At 41.6% G+C, this 19,390-nt stretch overlaps 1 protein-coding gene across 1 annotated transcript; it reads left to right on the top strand.

Moving 5' to 3' along the window:
- Nucleotides 1–766: 766 nt before the first annotated feature.
- LOC104509695 (protein dachsous-like) lies at nt 767–19,174 on the top strand (the record flags this gene model as incomplete). Its single annotated transcript, XM_010151726.1, has 16 exons — nt 767–836; nt 4,591–4,662; nt 7,479–7,639; nt 8,868–8,912; nt 9,299–9,397; nt 9,727–9,816; nt 10,498–10,608; nt 11,623–11,739; nt 12,826–12,916; nt 13,476–13,588; nt 13,841–14,014; nt 14,466–14,594; nt 14,842–14,997; nt 15,940–16,120; nt 17,102–17,235; nt 18,230–19,174. Coding segments are annotated over exons 1-16 (2,688 nt in total), but the record flags the coding sequence as incomplete, so codon positions are not given.
- Nucleotides 19,175–19,390: the final 216 nt, after the last annotated feature.

Below are 19,390 nucleotides of genomic sequence, written 5' to 3'. Positions count from 1 at the left end.
GCTGTTGAATCCCCTCTTGGCTGTATCTATAAATAAAACCAGCCAAAGGCTTTCCTAGGCCTGAACCAAGCACCAGCACGGAATGTCTGCGTTGCCGTGATGACTGTCTCGGAGCATCGTGAGGGTGGAGGTTGATGAAACATCGGCTGGCCCGAAGGCTACAGCGGCTGACAGAGCGGCACGGGACTGCGTGAGCTCTGCTACTCTGGGAATCACAAGGGATTTCAATACGAATTCGATGGGTGCTGCTGCTGTCGAAAGCGGGCGGCATCCTCGGCTTGGGGAGGTTGGGCACTGCCTGCCCTCGGTGATATTAATGATGTTCAATGTCAGCTGAAGAAATCACCGTTTCCACCACCCCACCCTTGCCGGGTTGTATTCCTGCCTCTTCTATAGCTTATTCGGTGTTACAAATCATCTCACCTTAAATGCCTATCTCCATCCTCCTCTTTCCTGGTCTGCCCAGTGAATGATGAGCTTCATCTCAACTCTGTTTTGGGCCTAATTCCGTTAGGGAACATAGGTGGCAGTGGCTGAGACTGTCATGATCCTTCTCTCTGCCTGGGCTTGGAGCACTGATCCCTGGGGGCTATGACGGAGCAGGACAGATGAATCCTGCATGGCAGCCTTGGACTAGGACTCTCCAAACCCTTAGGGAGAGTGGGTAACAGCTGGGTGCTGCCTCCGAGCAGCAGTTTCCATTGCACAGCTGCCTGTAGGTGACCTGGGCCTTGCATTTGGTTTTACAGGGCGTTTGTGCACGCCGATGGCCTACCTTCAGCTTCTAGACTGCCTCCACGTAGATGACGAGGGAGATCTGGAGTTTTATCCTCATGGCCCTTCCATTCACAGAACTTCCAGCTCCCTGGGATGCCCCTTGCTAGCATGGCTCCCAGAAAACGTTCAAGCTGCTTTGCCTTCACTGTGATTTGTAATAGCCAAAAGCAAATCTGCATTAGTGGATCAAGGTTCCAGCACATAAATATTTCCAGTGGTCAAGAGGGTTGGCTGCTAGAAGAACTTTTTGGTACAAGTATCAGCTACGTAGCATCTGGTGTGGCTGTAAGAGCACAAAGGTATGTGATGCTGTTGCGTGCATGAGATCAGGAAACCGCTATTCCTTCTTTGCAGGAGGTATTTTGTGTGCACACAGGTGTCTGCTGTGTTTTGCCACACAGCCTTCTAAGGCCCGGTCATCGTGGATGCAGGGCACAATCGGGCAGGGGAGTAAAAACAACTGGCTCCAGTAATGATGCTGCTGAATGCAAAATCATGGCTGGTTGTGGCCTCTCTTCAAAAGAGATGGTGCTCACGATTCAACTTCTTCCAGTATTCCTTTTACTCGCTTCTGCTTGAATTGCTCCCACGTTTCCATTTCAATGATGTAAGGCTAGGAAAGCACAATGATAATTTTATTTTTTGTTGGTTTATGTCATTTTATCGAGATTTGCATTTTCATTGAGAGTATAGTAATTACTTCAGTATCCATGGTGACAAAACATAGCAGCACAAGCGTGAAAGGACCTTGGTCTGGTAGCAGTTTCCTTCCTGCGTCATCAGTTCCTCCTTTGAGTCAAAGGTATATTTACCTCCAAATGATGGAAACAAAGCGCTTGATTAGTTGTACCATTTGCAGTCTTTGAAAGTTCTCTGCAAGCTTTTCGTGTACTTGGGTTGGTTTTGCAGGAATCTTCACTGAAGTAAAATGTTTTAACTGCCTGCTATACCTATTTTCGACGTATACTATGTATAAAACACTAGGCACGCTTCAGGTGGGTCGGCTTTCATGGCATCAAACAGTAACTACTGTTTTCTCAACCAGAATTCTGCACTTACTCCTCGTGGAAGAGTTACGAGGAGATACTCTGCCATCACCATGAGATCAAAAGGGGCAATGCTGGCCCCTTTGCCTTTTGACACACTCTTTAGGGTTTTTTTTTTCCCAGGGAATATGTAGGTTTCTCTCATATTGGTCAGGACATCCTGCGGATTTATTTATTCTCATCTCTATGTTGAATATTAAAATAAAAATAGACTTTGTTATTTGTACTCTAACACAAAAAATGATATTTCCTTGTTGGCTTATTTTTATTGCCCAAAAGGGACTTTGATCTCACAAGCTGAAAACGATAAGCATGTTATATAGTTGGTGGATTGCTGTCAAAGGCTTATTCCGGGCTTTTGCCTTGTTCTCACTGAAGCATTTGTCAAGATAACTACCTTATGATATGGCAAATGAAATGATTCTTTACAAATATTGTATTTGAGAAACGACCGCCTGCTTTTGCCTTCAGTAGGATTTTTTTTCTGCAGTGCTCATGGCACTACCTAGATCTCTGGTTTTTGCTTTGATCGGTTGGGTAACGATCACCTGTCTCGATGCACAAAGTAAGTAGAATTTTTATATAAACTTTTGTGAGCCTGTACCTGCTTCTATTGAAATTGAACAAAATTAAATTTATTAAATTTATTTAAATCACAATCCTAGAAGTTAGAAATACATTGATCTGATTAAAAAAAAAAAGATAAAAAACCATCTAAGCAAGCATTCTTGGTGGCCTTGGAAGTGGTCTGTGGACTTCCAAGGGCTCAGTGATTGTAAGTGGGAAAACACTGCTCTGGTTTGTACGGTGGGTTTTCATTAGTGAGAAGTGAGTTTGGAGTGGTTGTCATTTGTCCATCTGGAATTTGCTGTAGGGATAAGGACCCCACTGAAAGCTCTCTTTGCTGTACTGAGGGGAGAGCTTCCAGAAAGTGAAAACCATGCCATACACATTAGCTGAATCTGGGAGTAGGAACCGTGTCTGTGAGCCTAACCTTGATGTGGTCTTCATATAATTTTAGTCCTTCAGCCTTCCTAGAGAATCTTCACAACAGTGAAAATGCTCAGGTGTCTTGCCTGTGTTTCTGATGGCTCCCAAGGTTTCAGGAATGGCTGAGGGCATTTTTCTATTTTGGGGAAAAAAGCAACAAGAGTTTTCATTTAATTATTGAGTTATTATTCAACGGTGATGGAACATTTCAACTACGTCCAAGATTCCAGTTTTTTAATGTTTTTCAGTAGTTCAGAGCCCTACTTTCCAAAGTAGGCTTTTGAATACTTGGAGATGGAGGAAGCCATTCAGACCCCTAACCAGCAGCTGCTGCCTGGAGAAGTATTCTTTGGGGTTTTGTTCAGTTACTTGTGTGTACATCTGTCCGCTGCTCACTTATAAATGAGATTCTGGAGAGTGCTGCAGATATGAAGGTATTTGCCTAGCCAGGCAAAAATAGCCTGCTGCGTCTTTTACCAGCTGTCACTTTGAATCACAGAATCACAGAATGGTTTGGGTTGGAAGGGACCTTAAAGCCTATCCAGTCCCAACCCCCCTGCCATGGGCAGGGACACCTTCCACTAGACCAGGTTGATCAATATATGGTAAGGGTGGCCAGGAGAAGAGCGGGGACACTCCTAGCACTGGAGCAAACCCACGTAAGACCACCCAAGTTGAATAGATGGCACTGTGCCAGCTTTGCTGTGTAACTGTGGCCAGGGAAGGAGGAAAATCTGGGGGTCTTCTGGATTTCTGTGTCTAGTTTGCAGATCTAGAAAGAAGTCTGTCACTTTTTATCACACAGAGAAAATGTAGAGAGAGGTCACTGAGATACAACAAACCACTTATGAAAACCACTTCTCAGGAAAAAGTATAATTCAAAAGTGCCAACTTCTCTAAAAGTTTGGGGAGAATAAATTTCAGGTAAATCTGTCATAGAATCACAGAATGGTTTGGGTTGGAAGGGACCTTAAAGATCTTCTAGCTCCAACCCCCCTGCCATGGGCAGGGACACCTTCCACTAGACCAGGTTGCTCCAAGCCTCATCCAGCCTGGCCTTGGACACTTCCAGGGATGGGGCATCCACAGCTTCTCTGGGCAACCTGTTCCAGTGCCTCCCCATCCTCTCTGGGAAGAATTTTCTGCTGATATCCAATCTAAACCTCCCCACTTTCAATTTAAACTTAATTCAAATTGAATTAAAACTCAATTTAAATTTACATTTTAAATTTCAATTTGTCAGTGTGCCTTTACCCTAAGCTCTTGGGTCCTTGCTAACATTTCAGTGGTGAATAGCTTTATGTTTACACTTTTCTTGGGAGGAGCAAACCTTTGTGAGGCCAGGGTACAAAACTAGTTTCGATTATGATCTCCACAGGAAGGTTTCAGCAGGAAATTAATGATCGGTGATCCATTATCGTCAGGCAATAAAGCCCAAGTTTCAGTCTGGTCAAGCTACAGGGGAAAGACAATTCAGCAGCTGGACATTTTCACACCTTTTTTTGATAGCTGTTTTTTAATTTCTGAAGTTCCTCACTGGCATTTTTTCGGGAAAGGATAGATTGGGTCCAAGACATGCATGTTTTCCTACTCCCTATAATGTTGTATTGTTTTAAACCCTGAAAATGTCAATATGCCACCACGATCAGTGTCCTTTAGCTTAATATGAACTAGTGTGTGCCTCTGGTTTTATATAGCATAACCTTTTTTACCTGGTACTGTTCCTGAAAACAGTCCCTCTGAGTCGTTTGTACATGACTTTTCCTTCTCTTTTTAGAAACCACAAGTATAAATTGTGACACATCACCCAACCCCCTCGTGCTGTCAGGCTTTTTGGATGAATACACAGGTAAAATCGTGATTCTACCCTAGAATTGTCTGATTTGCTCCCTAGTGCACATAGTACTTTAATCCTTCACGTAGTCTGTGGATTTTTTTAATGAATCTGTGTTATTAATTGATTTACAATAGTCTGTATGGCTGGATGCAGCAGCTTGCCTATGTGGCATAGTGCTTGGTGTAGAATAAATAAATACACAAATCAAAACCCCCTGATCCGAGTACCGCAGCATCTGAATAGACGGAGCAGGCAAAGGGAAAGGCCACAAGCACAGAAAAACTGAGGTTTATAGTTCACCTTGTCCAGTCAGCCCACAGGAGCGGATCTCTTCCCTACCCCCCTGCATCCGAGGGAACCACTGCCAGCGTAGCCCCGCTCTGCTTCCGAGGGTCTGCGCTGTTTCAGTCAGGGCCCTCTCGGAAAGCCCCTTTGGGTTTGTTGGGGCAGTGGGGAGGGCGGGTGGGGTGCCGAGGAACAAGCAGTACAGGGAATTACAGGGTCCGTGCCTTCTGTATGCCAGCTTTCTTTGTTCGTGTAGCACACTCTGTATTACTCGATTGTTTAATTCACGCAGCCCAGCAGGGTTAACATTCATTTATCCCTATGTTTTCCACGCTTCCTTCGCCTCGCTGCCAAAATGCGAGTGTGCCTCGGAGACCAAATCCCACGCTGGGAGAAGTACAGTGACGGGAAGAGGGCACAGTGCGGGAGAGGAATAGACAGTAGTGGTGTCTGCTCTTCACATTGCAGATGCGGTACAGGGGATAACTCCATCCTCCTTTCCTCCCGCCACTAACCAGAGGTCACTGTTGTTAGCTGAAGGGTAGGGATCTGGCCTGTGACTACGCTGTCGTAACAGACAGCCCTGCCATCAGGATTTGACTTGCCTCACAGGTACACAGCCGTCTCCCGAGGGAAAGGGTTAGGATACGGCCACAGCGTTCCCTTCAGGATACGTTACGACCCTTAGGATCTCAGGGAGGCGTGCGCCAGGCACGTAGCGACTGCCCACGGGCAATCTTCCTTGCTCCTGGCTTTCAGCGAGATACAGAAAACGGGTATGACACAGAGCAGGGGTTTTTAACAGCCACTGTTGAAACGTTGCTTTCAAAGCTGTAGGAGCATAGTTGCCGTGTCTGACTCTTGCATGGGGAGCGAAAAAGAATCACCTTTCCCCTTGATTCCTCTTCGTTTAATTTTTAAGCCATCAGCAAGAAGTTTGGCCCTTTGTGTGTGTCACGGGTACGACTGTACCTGCTGACATACCCATAATGAATAAGCAAGAGGGGCAACCAGCTTCAATTTTTCCAAGCACTTCCTTTTTGTTAGGTTCTCTCTGCTGGATGGAATGCTGTCTATTAGGCAGCTGCTTGATACTTCTTGCCTGAATATATCCATCTCTGGATGGAGGATTAGGATATCAGCAGGCAAAGATGGTTTTTGTTTTCTTGGAATGTTTTCTTCCAACAGTTTCAACACTACACACTAAATATTGTGATACCACACAATGCTGTGTCCCTGGGATGCAGCCTGGTTGTTCTGTGCTTGCTGCCATCTGGCTGGACTTTCTCCTTACACACAATCATAGTCCAGTATCCATGGGCTGGTAGCTGACGGCGTTCCGGACACTCCCTGCTGTTGGGAGAAGGCAAGGTTTCCTCCCTTTAGACCAACACCAAGAGTCTGCGTGTGGAGATTAGAGATGAGGCAGTCATATAAAGGGTTTTCTAGCCTAAATTAGTAATGGTGGGGTATAAAACCAGTGGCATAAGAAAGAAACACAGCCAGCAAGTTTCCTGAAGATCGTGCAAAAAATTTGGGATGTTCAGGAAAGTTTTTGGAGGGTTTTGGATTAAGGATTTGCCATCCAGACAATGTATTCCATGAGAAAATAAGTATTATTTAATAAGCACAAATATATTTATAATATGACTACGGTAATAAAGGTATTAGATATGGTATCTAATTATTAAATAAGGTATTAAATATAACTTTATTTAATAAAATTGCCAGTAACACCAAGATGGGTGGTTTAAAAGGATACATTTTGAGCACACTTTCAAAACCAGATTTGGCCTTTAACCACGCGAGTAATACACTCACTGCTGAAATTACATGTAGTCTTATATGAGTCGTGATAATTACAAATAATGAGTTTTAATATTTTCAAGACAACAGTTCCTAAATGCATGGTGGTAGGAAATCACATTCAAAATTATTCAAAGGCTGCATCGGTTTGTATTTCAGGATTCTGTATGTATTGGAACAGATTAAAGGAGAGGCCAAGCGCTTACCATTCTGTGCCCAAACCAAAACTGAAACAACCCTGAGCCTGAATCCAGATCCACACTGGCTTCTCCCTGCTTGATCAATTCAACTAAGAGATGCGAAATGCCCTTGTCTGTGGAAAATACTGAATCTCCTCCCATGCAGCCCAAAATCAGCCTCTCACTGATTTTGATTACATTCCCTGACTTTGGTTATGCTTTGATTGCATTTTCACACTAAAATGTGGGGGAAAAAAAAAAAGTTTTGCAGCATAAAGCTATTTCCAGAAAATGGTGTAAATTATGCCAAGCCTTTTAATTCTGGACATATAGTTTCAGAGTGTGAATATCTTGGAAAAAGTGGGTTTGGGTGGTTTTAAAAAGGTATCAATACACTTGTGCTTAAGGGGACTTGAACAGGTCTCACTGTTTAGCTCGTAATGCCAAAATAATATCAAATGTAACCAAGAGGTAATCAGTAATCTAGTTGTCAATCCGTGTGAAATGAAACTATGGATTTCTTTTCCATAAAGTAATCTATTATGCTTTCTCTTACAGGTGATATCGAATGGATTACAGATATCCCACCCAATGTGAATGTGAAATTAAAAGAATATGTGTTCCCCGAACACTTGTCGTATGTGGAGCTAATATATAATTCTGGATCTAATAATGCTACAGTGAGGACGAGAATGTCCCTGGATGTGGATATTATTGAGGTATTATTTTCACTGCATGTAAAACAGAGATATAAAGGTTTTATTGAGAGGTGGGGAAAAAAAAGTTGCACTAAGACTTAAGTTGCTATGACCAAAAACTGACTCATCAGAAGGAGCAGCATAGACTTCAGTATCTGCCTCTCAGTGATCTCTCCTAAATGTCTTCAGTTCCCTGGAGCTGTAAACTTGCCTGGGAACTGACAGTCAGACAGGGTCTCTCCTAGTCATGCGCTGTCAGCTGTAACGGAAGTTGTCGGTATGCCGTTATGATCGCTGCCGCTTTGCTTAAAGCTCATCTCTCGGTACCATCCAACACTGCATCAAAGTGGGATTGAGCAGACGCAATTGGTGGAAGGCAATCCTTCTTCATATGACTGTTTACACGGGTGCTTAGCTTCACACCTGCGTGGATCCGCCGGCCCCTGGGGTGGATGCGCAGAAGGATAGGTCCTTCTTCCTGCGCCGTTCTTGCTCTGCAGGACTACCAGGAATCTGTAAAGCGATATGAATGTTTCTCCAGGCTGGAGTTGCCTCTGAACGTGGAAATGGTGTAGTTGTACGGAGTAAGCGGAGGCTGTTTGTTAGACCTGTTTGTTTGAGCAACCTGGTCTAGTGGAAGGTGTCCCTGCCCATGGCAGGGGGTTGGAACTGGATGGGCTTTAAGGTCCCTTCCAACCCAAACCATTCTGTGATTCTATGATTCTATGATAGACGAGTACTATTGCAGAGTAGCAGCGTACTTGACAGAATTGAACCAGACATATTTTTAAAAACCAGTTACAATCAAGAATTCTGATAAAAATGTATCTACAATTTTCACATTCGTATTTCTCAACTGGATATTTTCCAGATGGCTTAAAACACTTCTCATGCTTCTTACACACATTCCTCTATTCCCTGTCAATATTCTGTCAGGGATAATAGTCGGGTACATGGATGGTGGACCTGGACAGTTAGAAACCAGCTGTAGATGAATGCCAAATTAGCTTTACAGTTAATAGTCTGTAATGACTTTGCTAGGTATGATAAGCAGTGTGTTTGGGTACAGCATCTCAAAGTGACAAAAATAGCTGAAGTGTGCTCCTGTTCTGAGCCACCTCGGCGTGGCACACCTGAGGACTCCAGTACCGGAAGTTGTTTTGTATAATTTTGACACAAACATTCTTTGGCAATCATATTAGGAGTTCACAGATAATATTATTCATTTGTTTGTTTGTTAAATTTGTAGAGTAACCATCTCTTTTATGCTGTTGTTTGCCAAAGGAGTGGAATGGTAAGTAAAGACATGTTTTGTCAACTGCATTTCTTGTCTAAGTTTAATGCAAATTATTATTTTCTGAAATACTATTTCATTTAAAGATGTGATGCAGGGGGTTTAGAGTACCTTGTAGAAGATAAATTTGTTTAAATGTGCCAATTGGAATGAGTGCTTTTGTTGACTGAAAACCTAGGGTAAATTTTTAAAAGTTCATTTAAAAATATTTTCATAAGCTTTCTACTCCATTATTAGAAACAGTAGTCTAACTTCTCATTGCAGTTTTTAGAACTGAAGCCGTGTCTCTTTGACGATCCCATTTTACATGAAGAAATTAAAAGTTAGCAGTATTCTGCTCCCTCACTGCTGTCATTCCTAACGTGTCTCTTGCTTCCCTTACGCAGACGAATGAGATAGAGAATGCACGGGACGTAGCCCTACAAGACTTAAACGACAATTCCCCAGAATTTCAACAAACTCACTACAATGCTTCAGTATCAGAGGTGGGTTATGGCAAATTTTAGTATTTTTTTTCTTGTGGTATTTTAAAATTAGTTCCTGGGGACTGAACATATGAGGTTCTGATGTGATCATGCTCATATTAAATTGTCACACGCACTCTTGGGGGACTTTTCTACACCTCGGCGTGGTGTGGGAATGGCTGGGCTGCATGTACAGCTGGAACTGTGGGGTGAAGAAGAAGCGTTCGACCTGAAACGGCAATGGGCAGGAATTTGCATATGCTAAGGAGGTGGCACAGCTTTCCTGCCAGAAGTTAGGAGGGATACCAAAAGGGGCTCACGACTGAGCATTTGGTCTTTATTTCCTCTAGGTAGCTGCAATAAATTCCACAGTTATCAAAGTGAAAGCTGTCGATAAAGATTTCTCGCCTGAGTTGAGCTTCATTACTTACAGTCTTTGGGTGAGTGCCCTTTGTTTGTCAGAGACTGTGAACACCAGCCGAGGTTTCATACGAACTACAGCCTGGGAGGATGCTGTCTTGTACTGTCCCATTACTATTACTAATCTGCAAAATGCCAGCATCAGAAAGACCATTTAAAATTAGAAATTAAGCCACAGGATTGACCGGCATGCAGCGAGCCCCGAATCCTGTTTCTTAACGTGTGTGACGTGTTTCGTGGTGCTCTTCCACTACAGCAGAGGAACTCAGTGGTCCCTTCTAGAAGCAGGTGTGAAGCAATTTCCCCCTTTTTAAGGTCCATATTTGATTTTCTGTTGATGTCCTGCTGAAGCGTATGTGTGAGCCACCTGCAGTATGATTATTCCAACTGACTTTAGGTGTCTGCACTGGAGGTCTTCACATCTGAGCGTGCTGTCTCTGCTCCTTTTATAGCTGGATGCCATTCACCCAGTCTGCTGTAGTTATTGACCACAGGATGAGATAAATCAGATAACTCTAATGGCACAGATGGCAGAGGCAATGGAATGTGTTGAAGAGGATCAGCATTTTCCTTTCCAATGGTGGTGTTTGAGAGATTCCTGGCCCCTTATGAAGAATAGTGCAAAGATAAAGGTGGTTAAGGGGAAAGAAGATGTGTTTCATTGTTAATCATGTAAAAGATATGATTTATTCATTTAACAGGGTCCAAACTCTGATTACTTTTATATAAGGGAAGGAGATGGAAACATCATGGTGAATAAAACATTGGATTACAACAAGATCAACCTTTTCAATTTAACAGTCCAAGCAAAGGTATGATGAAAATTAAAAGAAGAATGAGAACTATGATAGTTGTACAATGAATACTTCCTTTGTTATAACAACTTAGGGACTTCCCAAGCCAAAAGTTGTGTCTGCATCTTGGCTTATACTGCAGATGAAGTAGCACATTCCTAATATTAGAGCCATTGTTTAAGCCTCCCCTGGGATACCAGCCCAAGTTTCCTTAAGTATGTGCATTTATTCTCCACCATTCTAACATATATTTGCCTATTCATTCTGGCAGATTTACTTTTGCTGCATCTCACCACCTGCAGTCTTTTTGTGTGTCTTTTTTGAGATTTGAATATGTATTTGCCTTCGAATCCTTTTAAAACTCAAAAGAAGTAATTTTGCCACTGTTGTCGTGGTATCTAGCAAACAGTACAGCTGCACCAAGTGAACTATTCTGTGTGCTACTGCAGAACACCTGCCTCATGTCATTGTTCTTAGTTATTCGTTTTATCTTTTGATAGTATTAGTACTGGAACTGGATTTCTAGAAATGCCAAAATCTGACAGGATGAGAGTTCTCAGGTGAAAAATGCTTAGAAACTATAAATCATAGAAATAATCGTAGAATGGTTTGGGTGGGAAGGGACCTTAAAGCCCATCCAGTTCCAACCCCCTGCCATGGGCAGGGACACCTTCCACTAGACCAGGTTGCTCCAAGCCTCATCCAGCCTGGCCTTGAAGACATCCAGGGATGGTGCATCCACAGCTTCTCTGGGCAACCTGTCCCAGTGCCTCCCCACCCTCTCCGGGAAGAATTTCTTCCTGATATCCAATCTAAACCTCCCCACTTTCAATTTAAACCCATTACCCCTTGTCGTGTCACTACAGGCCCTTGTAAAAAGTCCCCCCAGCTTCCTTGTAGCCCATACAGGTACTGGGAGGTGCTATCAAAGCAGCTACAAAGCACATATAATAATATTCTGCTGTATTTTCCACTGAGAAATGGCTCTTTCACTACAATGTTCCTTATTTTCTTCCTTCTCTTGGGATGTAGGAAAAATATGGAAGCAACAATGATACTGCATCGTTACTAATTAAAGTACAAGATTACGATACGTTGAATCCCTATTTCAGTCAATCAGTGTACAATGGAAGAATCAGTGAAAACCAGGTAAAAGCTTTTTTCTGAATGCTGTGAATGTAAATTCCTGTCCGCAGTGCTTTTCTCTCAAGGATTCTTCATCTCTGAGCACTGTAAGATGGGGGGCTGCTCTGCTTTGTGCTAGCTGGTGAATTGTCAGGTTAACAACTGTACACTTACAAGTACCAGGTAAATAGGCCATGTATTATATGAGGCATAAAACATTCTGCTACAGAAAAGGGTTCTTTTGTGTTTGGAAAACAAACAAACAAAAAGGTATACAAAACCCTCAACCTCCCCCAAAAAACCCCAAGCCCAGATTAAACAGATGTTGTACCAGGGCTTTTGCTGTCAGCTTGAAGAAAGGCGGTTGGCTACCCATCAGTCACAGATTTGGCTGCCTGGTTAGCTATAAATATTGTAATTCCTTCATACTTCATTACAATGAAGTAAGCAAAATAAAACTCTGAATGGTAAACTGTGGTTAATATTATATTGTAATTTTTTTTCAATATAGGGTGGAAATTCTGGGTGGAACGTATTTGTTTAACTCAGGCTCCTGTATATATTGACAATAGCAAATTACACTGTAGTATTACTAGAGTAATCCACTAAACTTAAAATAATTATCTTCTTTATTACCCCTATTGATCGTTGTCTTCATGTTAACAGATTTTAAACCACATGTGCTTTTGATGTTGTACCTTTGTTGTCCATTTTGTTAGAAGTTCATCGCTAATTGTTTGTAAGAAACCATTGTAGATCTTCTAAGAAGCTTTTATCTTTTAAATAAATGACTCTTTTTGTTAAGGCTGCAGTGGAAACCTGCATATTGTTTTCCAGGAGAGGAATGGAACCGAAACATTCAGTGTTCTTAACGTGAATTCCAACAGTGACTACTGCTTCATAGTCTGGTGTTTCTCGAACACAATGTGTCCATCAAATATTCTGGTCATTGTCTTCCTCTGTAAAAATTGTATAGCAGAGAGAATTTCTTCTGGATCCCTGTGATTAAATACGTGTTTCTTGTTTATTTGATCAAAATTGTGACCTAATGAACAAATGAAATTTTGTGTGTGTATTTTTCAACTTAATCAAGTTAATATATTTTTTCAGGTGGGTCCTGTGGCTATTCTCCCAGAGAACATAATGGCTAAAGATGGAGACACGGGTATAAATGAAAAAGTATTTTACAGCATCAAACTAGGTAAGAGCCCTTATTTTCTTCTCGACAGTCACATAGTAATTTATGTTGTCTGCATTACTGAAGAGAATGATAATGAAGTGCAGCGTACAGTCAGAAGGCGTCTTAACTGCATACATCTTCACGGCGGTGCTGCTCTGGGGGCTAAATCGGCTTAATTTCAGCCATTGTAGCAGTGTCCAACTATTTACAAAATATTTAGATGTTCTTAACCTTCCTTCAAGAAGTGGTTACTGATTCAAAGTGTGAGTTAGCTTAGAGTCTTCTGTTTGATCAAAGGATTTCCATTCAGGGCCATCTAGAGAGATCAATTCCATCAGGATCTTTTTATCTTTATGACAAAATTGCTAAAAGCTCATGACATGCTTGATTTGAGACCCTTGAAGTGTCAGTCCATCTTCTCAGAATTGTTTTCATGACAGTGTGTTAGAAAAAAAGGATTTTATCTGGAATATCTGTTCATTTTTGCTATGGCTGAGAAGACAACAGTCATAAAAAGGACAGATCAGACTTGCTGTTCTGGTTCATTGTCATTAACCTACTGCAATTTGTTGCTTTTCAGTGAAACCCCCAGCCTACAGCAACACCTTTTCCATCAATGCAGACACCGGACTGTTGGAAGTGAAGACGGCAGTTGACAGAGAGGAATGTCCATATCTTGTCGTGGGCATTCAGGTAGTGATTGTTTAGAGTTCAGCGTCTCAATTTCATACAGTAATATGTGAATCCATGTTGCTCTTAAGAGTATTTCTCATAGTAATATTAAAAGGCAGTTGGTATCAAGGCTCCATCCTGCCATTTAAGATGCAAAATATCAAACCCCATCATTTATTGAACATAGGCAATCATGTCATCTCCTTCTGTTAATCTGGAACAGCTCAGTGGTATCAGGGTGTGGAATTTACAGCTACAAACTCTCTTTTCCAGGCAACTCAGCAAGACAATATTTTCAAAACAGCTGACGCAGTAGTGGTGGTCACTATTGAAGATGTGAATGACAATTATCCAGTGTTGTCACAATCAAGTTACAATATCTCAATTCTAGAAAATTTCCCAAATGGGATGGAAGTTCTTCGAGTAACGGCTGTTGATGAAGATGAGGTAGAATGACAATGTTGTTATGGTTGCTACAAATACTGCACTTCTGAAATATAGTATAAAATGCTTGTCTGTTACACATGTGTAGTGGATAGTGCTATAGATTCTTTTTTTTTCCCTGAATACCTAAATATGCTTAAGCAAAACAAACTTAATTTCACATCTTTAAGGGGTAGAGTACTGCAGCCAAAGAACAAATTTTGTCTGTCTCTGAAACTTCTCTGTTTTGCATAAATGTGAAAGGGCAGAAAAGCAAAACGGACACAAAGCTGCAAGTTGCCCTCAGCCTGCATGGTATTTCTTTCTTCCACGTTGTTTGCTCCTCTCCCTTTTAAACTGCAACCTCAATTAAACCAGAAAATTAAATGCTCTCCAGGAGGGAAATAAGCAAGTGCCCTAAGGGACTAGCTCAGTGATCGTCCTATTTAATGACAAATATCATTACTGTTTGCAGGGAGGCTTCCAGGGAACATTCATTCTCGGTGAAGCTGAAAGTCCCTTCCAGCTAAGTCAAGCTGGGATCCTAACTGTGGGGAACTCCATGCTGTTGGATAGGGAGACAACACCATCTTTTCGCCTACAGGTATTAAAAATAAGCCTACTCCTTTCCAAAGCAACCCGAAGCAAACAGGTGATATCTGGGCTGTCCTGGCAAGAAGCTGATTCTGACAAGGATGAGCCGCTTACTTGAAGACTCAAAACCAGACTATCTGGAGGGAAATACCAGTAGTGATACAGTTTACTCAACCAGTAATTGTCATTTATCCCTCTTACTACTTATAGAACATGCATTTGAGCAAAGCAGTCATTTTACTGCATCGTTTTTCAAGGTCACTGCTAGGGATCATTCGCCACCTTACAATGAGGCACACTTTACAATCAACATATTGCTGCTGGACGAAAACGACAACAGCCCGGCCTTTAGAGGCACGCCCTACAAACAACACATTTTCATCAACATGACTGCAGGAATGTCCGTTCTTCAGGTACGGGAAGTGCTAAGTTAAAATGCCATTTTAATGGGTTGAATGTATGCGTGAGTCCTTGCCTGGACTTGTGTAGCGGTCCTATGGAATAGGGGATCTTTTTGGAACTCCTCCGAGGTCAGAAACCACCCACCTTTCCTTTAAAAGCTTACACCTGTTGATGTGCCGTAATCACAGTGTCCTGGATGTTCTCATTGTATCCTAGGTCAGGGAAAAAATGATAGAGGATTTTTATTCTTCATCTTAGATGCTGTGCAACATCCTGAATTCTACCAACCTAAGCCAGAAAACAGGATTCTTGGATTGAGTTGTCGTAAGGTGTTTAATGAAAGCTGGATGTTGTTAGAGCCCAGAAATCTAAATAATCATATTTTTGAAAGGCTGCTGAAAGCTGAAGCATTGTTAATAATTTTTAGACATTATGTACTTTTTATAAGACAGTATACCATTTAACCCAATAAAACAGGAAACCAAGATAAAAATTGCTGAGATCTATAGGGAGTGACTATCAAAGCTTTAATGGCTCCTGATGTAAACTCCTCAACAGTCTACCTCCAGTGACTTTGGAATTACTATGACACAAGCTTTCTGAGACACAAACTTGGTGTCGTTCACATGAGTTCCACAGGGGCGGGATTTCACTCTCGCTTCCGGAATGACTCTGTGTGTGCACCAAAGAGCAGGTTTAACCCAGGAATCCTACAGGAAGTAGACACACAGTCAAAGGTACAATCAAATTATACTGTGGCTATATTTAGCTGATTTTTATATATAAAATTATCTAGACCTATTATTTGCTATGAATGAGAGGGAAAAAAAAACCCCACAACTAATTCCTAATCATCATCTCAGTGATTTTCTCTGCAAACTACTCAGGAATAAGCAATTCTGTGTTACTTGATAACAGCACAAGACACTAAAGTAATAATTTTTTTTCTCCAGGTTGCTGCTGCTGATCCGGATGATGGCATAAATGGAGAGATAAGCTTTATCTTAGCAGGTGGCAATGAAGATGGATACTTTGAATTGGATACATCTACAGGACAAATCAGTTTAAAAACAGTAATCCCATTAGGAGTCAACGAGCTTAGGAACTTTGTCTTATGGATAACAGCTATTGATGGTAAGACAAGATTTTAGTACCGGTCAACAGAGCTATTCCTGGTGATGGGTGGGTTTGGTTGGGTGGGGGCTTTTTTTTGGTGGTGTGGTTTTTTTTTTTACTTGAAGTATCATTGTCAACACAAGTTCCAAGACTTTATTTTAAAAATACCATATATTTTCACCTGCTTGTGTTTGAAGATAAGAAGAAAGCTGTCTTATTCATCCAAATTAATTGCTGCATCTCTGCTGATGCTATTAAATCTGCTTTCTTTATGGCTGTAGGGAGAACATGCAAAATAATATAAATCTCACACCCTCCTTAATTATTGGCTGGTGTTGCACAGCATAGAATACAGAGATTCAGGCACTAGCTAGGAATTTATAATTCAGCCATCAGTCAACAGGGAGTAAAATTGAAAGTAAAATGTGATGAGTAACTTTGTCTTTGTTTGCACATCCGTGTGGGGATTGAAAAACTAAAACGGAGATGACAAAATTTTTAGGAAGACCAGGAAAACGTCATTTCCTTTGCCATATTTATTGAGGGTTTCTTTGTTTTAAACGGATAATGGACATTCATGATCTGAATGAGGACAGAGATAAACGTAACCTGGGAGTGGAATCCCACTCCTGCTAACGTGAGCATGCCCAAGCGTTTTTCAGCCTCCCGCTTTGGTCAAGATGAACTCTGTGTCTTCAAGTTCATGGCTGCGTGGATAAAATGGGCACTGAGGGGAATACAGTTACAAGAGCTATTCATCGGTCCGTTCTTTGTCTGTGCTAATACTGTTGTATGTGTTCAGGTTCCTATGTTGTAAGTGTAACACCCAATACATAAATAAACTCTGATCTTGGTTAGGACCTCCCAGCAGTAGCATAGTGGTAGCAGTAAGGCTTAAAAAAAACAAACAAAAAAAATCAGTGCCAGTGAAAAAGTATAACTTATTAGGCAGAAAGCATTTTGTGCATCTGCTGGGAGATTGTTTTCTTTTGCTTGTAGGTGGGACAATGCCAAGAAGTTCATCAGTGCCAGTACAAATCTTTGCGGTGGGAGATTCCAGACCACGGTTTATTCAGAAAACATACCATGTGTCTTTGGAAGAAGAGCTAGACAGTCCTGTTGAAGTAGCAAGAGTAAGAACAACTTTATCACTTGCACAGCGCATGACAGCTCTAAGAAAATCCTGAACTATATGTGCTCTGGATGTCCATAACCCCTGGGGTTATGGATAACTACATGTTGTGTTTTCTTTTCTGCGTATCAAGCTTCACACACATTACACACTGATCACAATGCTCAGGTGAAGCCTATCACCCATGAAGCCTATTCTTACCACTGCAAATTCTTAAATGGCTTACACTACCATTTAACAGTGAAAAAAACCCCACACAAACAAAAATAAATAATAATAATAATAATTAAAAAAACCCAACAACAACACCCAGCAAAATCTAAACAGTAAGACTCAGAAATAAACCCCAGAAGGTAAACTTTCACACTTAGCCTTTTGTTGACTTTGGACATTCTCCAAAACCTGTAGTACCCGAAGGCTAGGGTAGACAAAACTCACTCATCTGTGGGTTACAAGTCTGAACCGCCGTGGCATTACAGCTAGGAAATAGAGACCTCTTCGGAGAGAACTGCCATGAAGGCATTTTCGAAGAAGGCTCTGAAACTTGCTGCTCATTTTGATCAAGAGATGCTCAGACAAACAGGTCACCAGGAGGAGGCCCTGCGATCGCCGCTCCTTAGGGGCAGGTTCTGAAGACACACCGGAGGTCTGATACCAAAGCAGCGAGACAATGATGCACTTTAGTGTTCTGATTCATTGACTTCCTGAGTTAATTAATTTTTCACTTTTTCCAATTAAAGAAAGACAGAGCCCAAGGTTAAAATGCAGTCTGTTATTTGTACGATGCATTATACGTATTCACATTTCTGTATTAGTGATGTTCCAACAAAAGGCAGTCCTTTTTAGTGGTATTTTTGTGTATATTGTGGCTTGATTCTTATTTTAATGAATAAAATCAGTAAAATAAGTTCAAGCATCGTTAAAATCATTATTCTGTTCTAGACTGTAGTTTATTGGTTTGAATTCACTTATGGATAATATGCTGTACCTTACAGGTAAAGTATGAGTCGTTAAATCCCCATGTACCAGTTACGTTTCAAGTACTGACGGAATCTGCTACATTCGACATCGATGTCAACGGAACCATCTCGACAAAAACCAAACTGGACTATGAATCCCAGAATAATTATGTGCTAAACATTTCCTTGTCGGATGGAAATACTACTGACTATGCCGCAGTGTTTCTCCAAGTTACGGATGTCAATGATAACAGTCCTGTGTTTGGTATAACCACCACCACCATTACCATTCCGGAGAACATGCCAGCTGGACCTAGTATTGCCAGCGTGTCAGCTGTGGATGCGGATGAGGGTTTTAACGGGTTAGTGGTTTATAATCTGAAAGGTGGAGAAGGAAAAATGGACATTGACTCCTCAGGATTAATTTTGCTGGAAAAGAAATTGGACAGAGAAACACAAGGCTTCTACAAGTTAACAGTGATTGCCAGTGACCAAGGCCAACCCGTGCTGTCTACAGCGCTCAATTTGACAGTCATTGTTGACGATGTGAATGACAACCCTCCAGTCTTCTCATCAAGTGAATACAAAATATCTGTCCCTGAAGACGAAGTCCTCGGAAGGGCACTGTATACGGTATCTGCTACTGATCTGGATGCTGGGACCAATGCTCTCGTGAAGTATAGAATCGTTAGCCAGAAACCTCCAACCTCCTCGCCAGTGTTTCTTGTCAATTTGACCACAGGCGAGCTCAGCCTGAGCCAACAGCTGGATTATGAAACCTCAAAGACATTTGAAGTAGTCGTGGAGGCATCAGATGGAGGGCAGCCAAGTCTCAGCGCCACAACAAGTGTTGTTGTGCAGATACTAGACGTCAACGATAACCCGCCAGAATTTAATCAAGCAGCTTATGATATATCTGTGTTTGAAAACCTGCAGAAGGGTAGTACTATCTACACATTCAGTGTTATGGACAAGGATGAGGTAGGTACCAAATTAACATCATCCTGATATATTAAAATGGTGTGGGTTTTTTCCTTTAATCTGCAAAAAAGCATAGTAGTAGATGGGTAAAGGGACATTTCTTAAATGGTTGGCAATAAGTACATTTTGGGTCACAAAAACTTCATCTTGCTTTCGTGGAGCCAGTGATAAAAATAACTTATCTAAGAAAGTTAAGACATTGTACAAAATAGCTGT

The sequence above is a fragment of the Eurypyga helias genome, unplaced genomic scaffold, assembly GCF_000690775.1.
Source record: "Eurypyga helias isolate BGI_N326 unplaced genomic scaffold, ASM69077v1 scaffold3295, whole genome shotgun sequence".
Classification (NCBI taxonomy): Eukaryota; Metazoa; Chordata; class Aves; order Eurypygiformes; family Eurypygidae; genus Eurypyga; species Eurypyga helias.
Note: the sequence above shows the minus strand (reverse complement) of the source record. Positions and strands in the feature narration are given on the sequence as shown.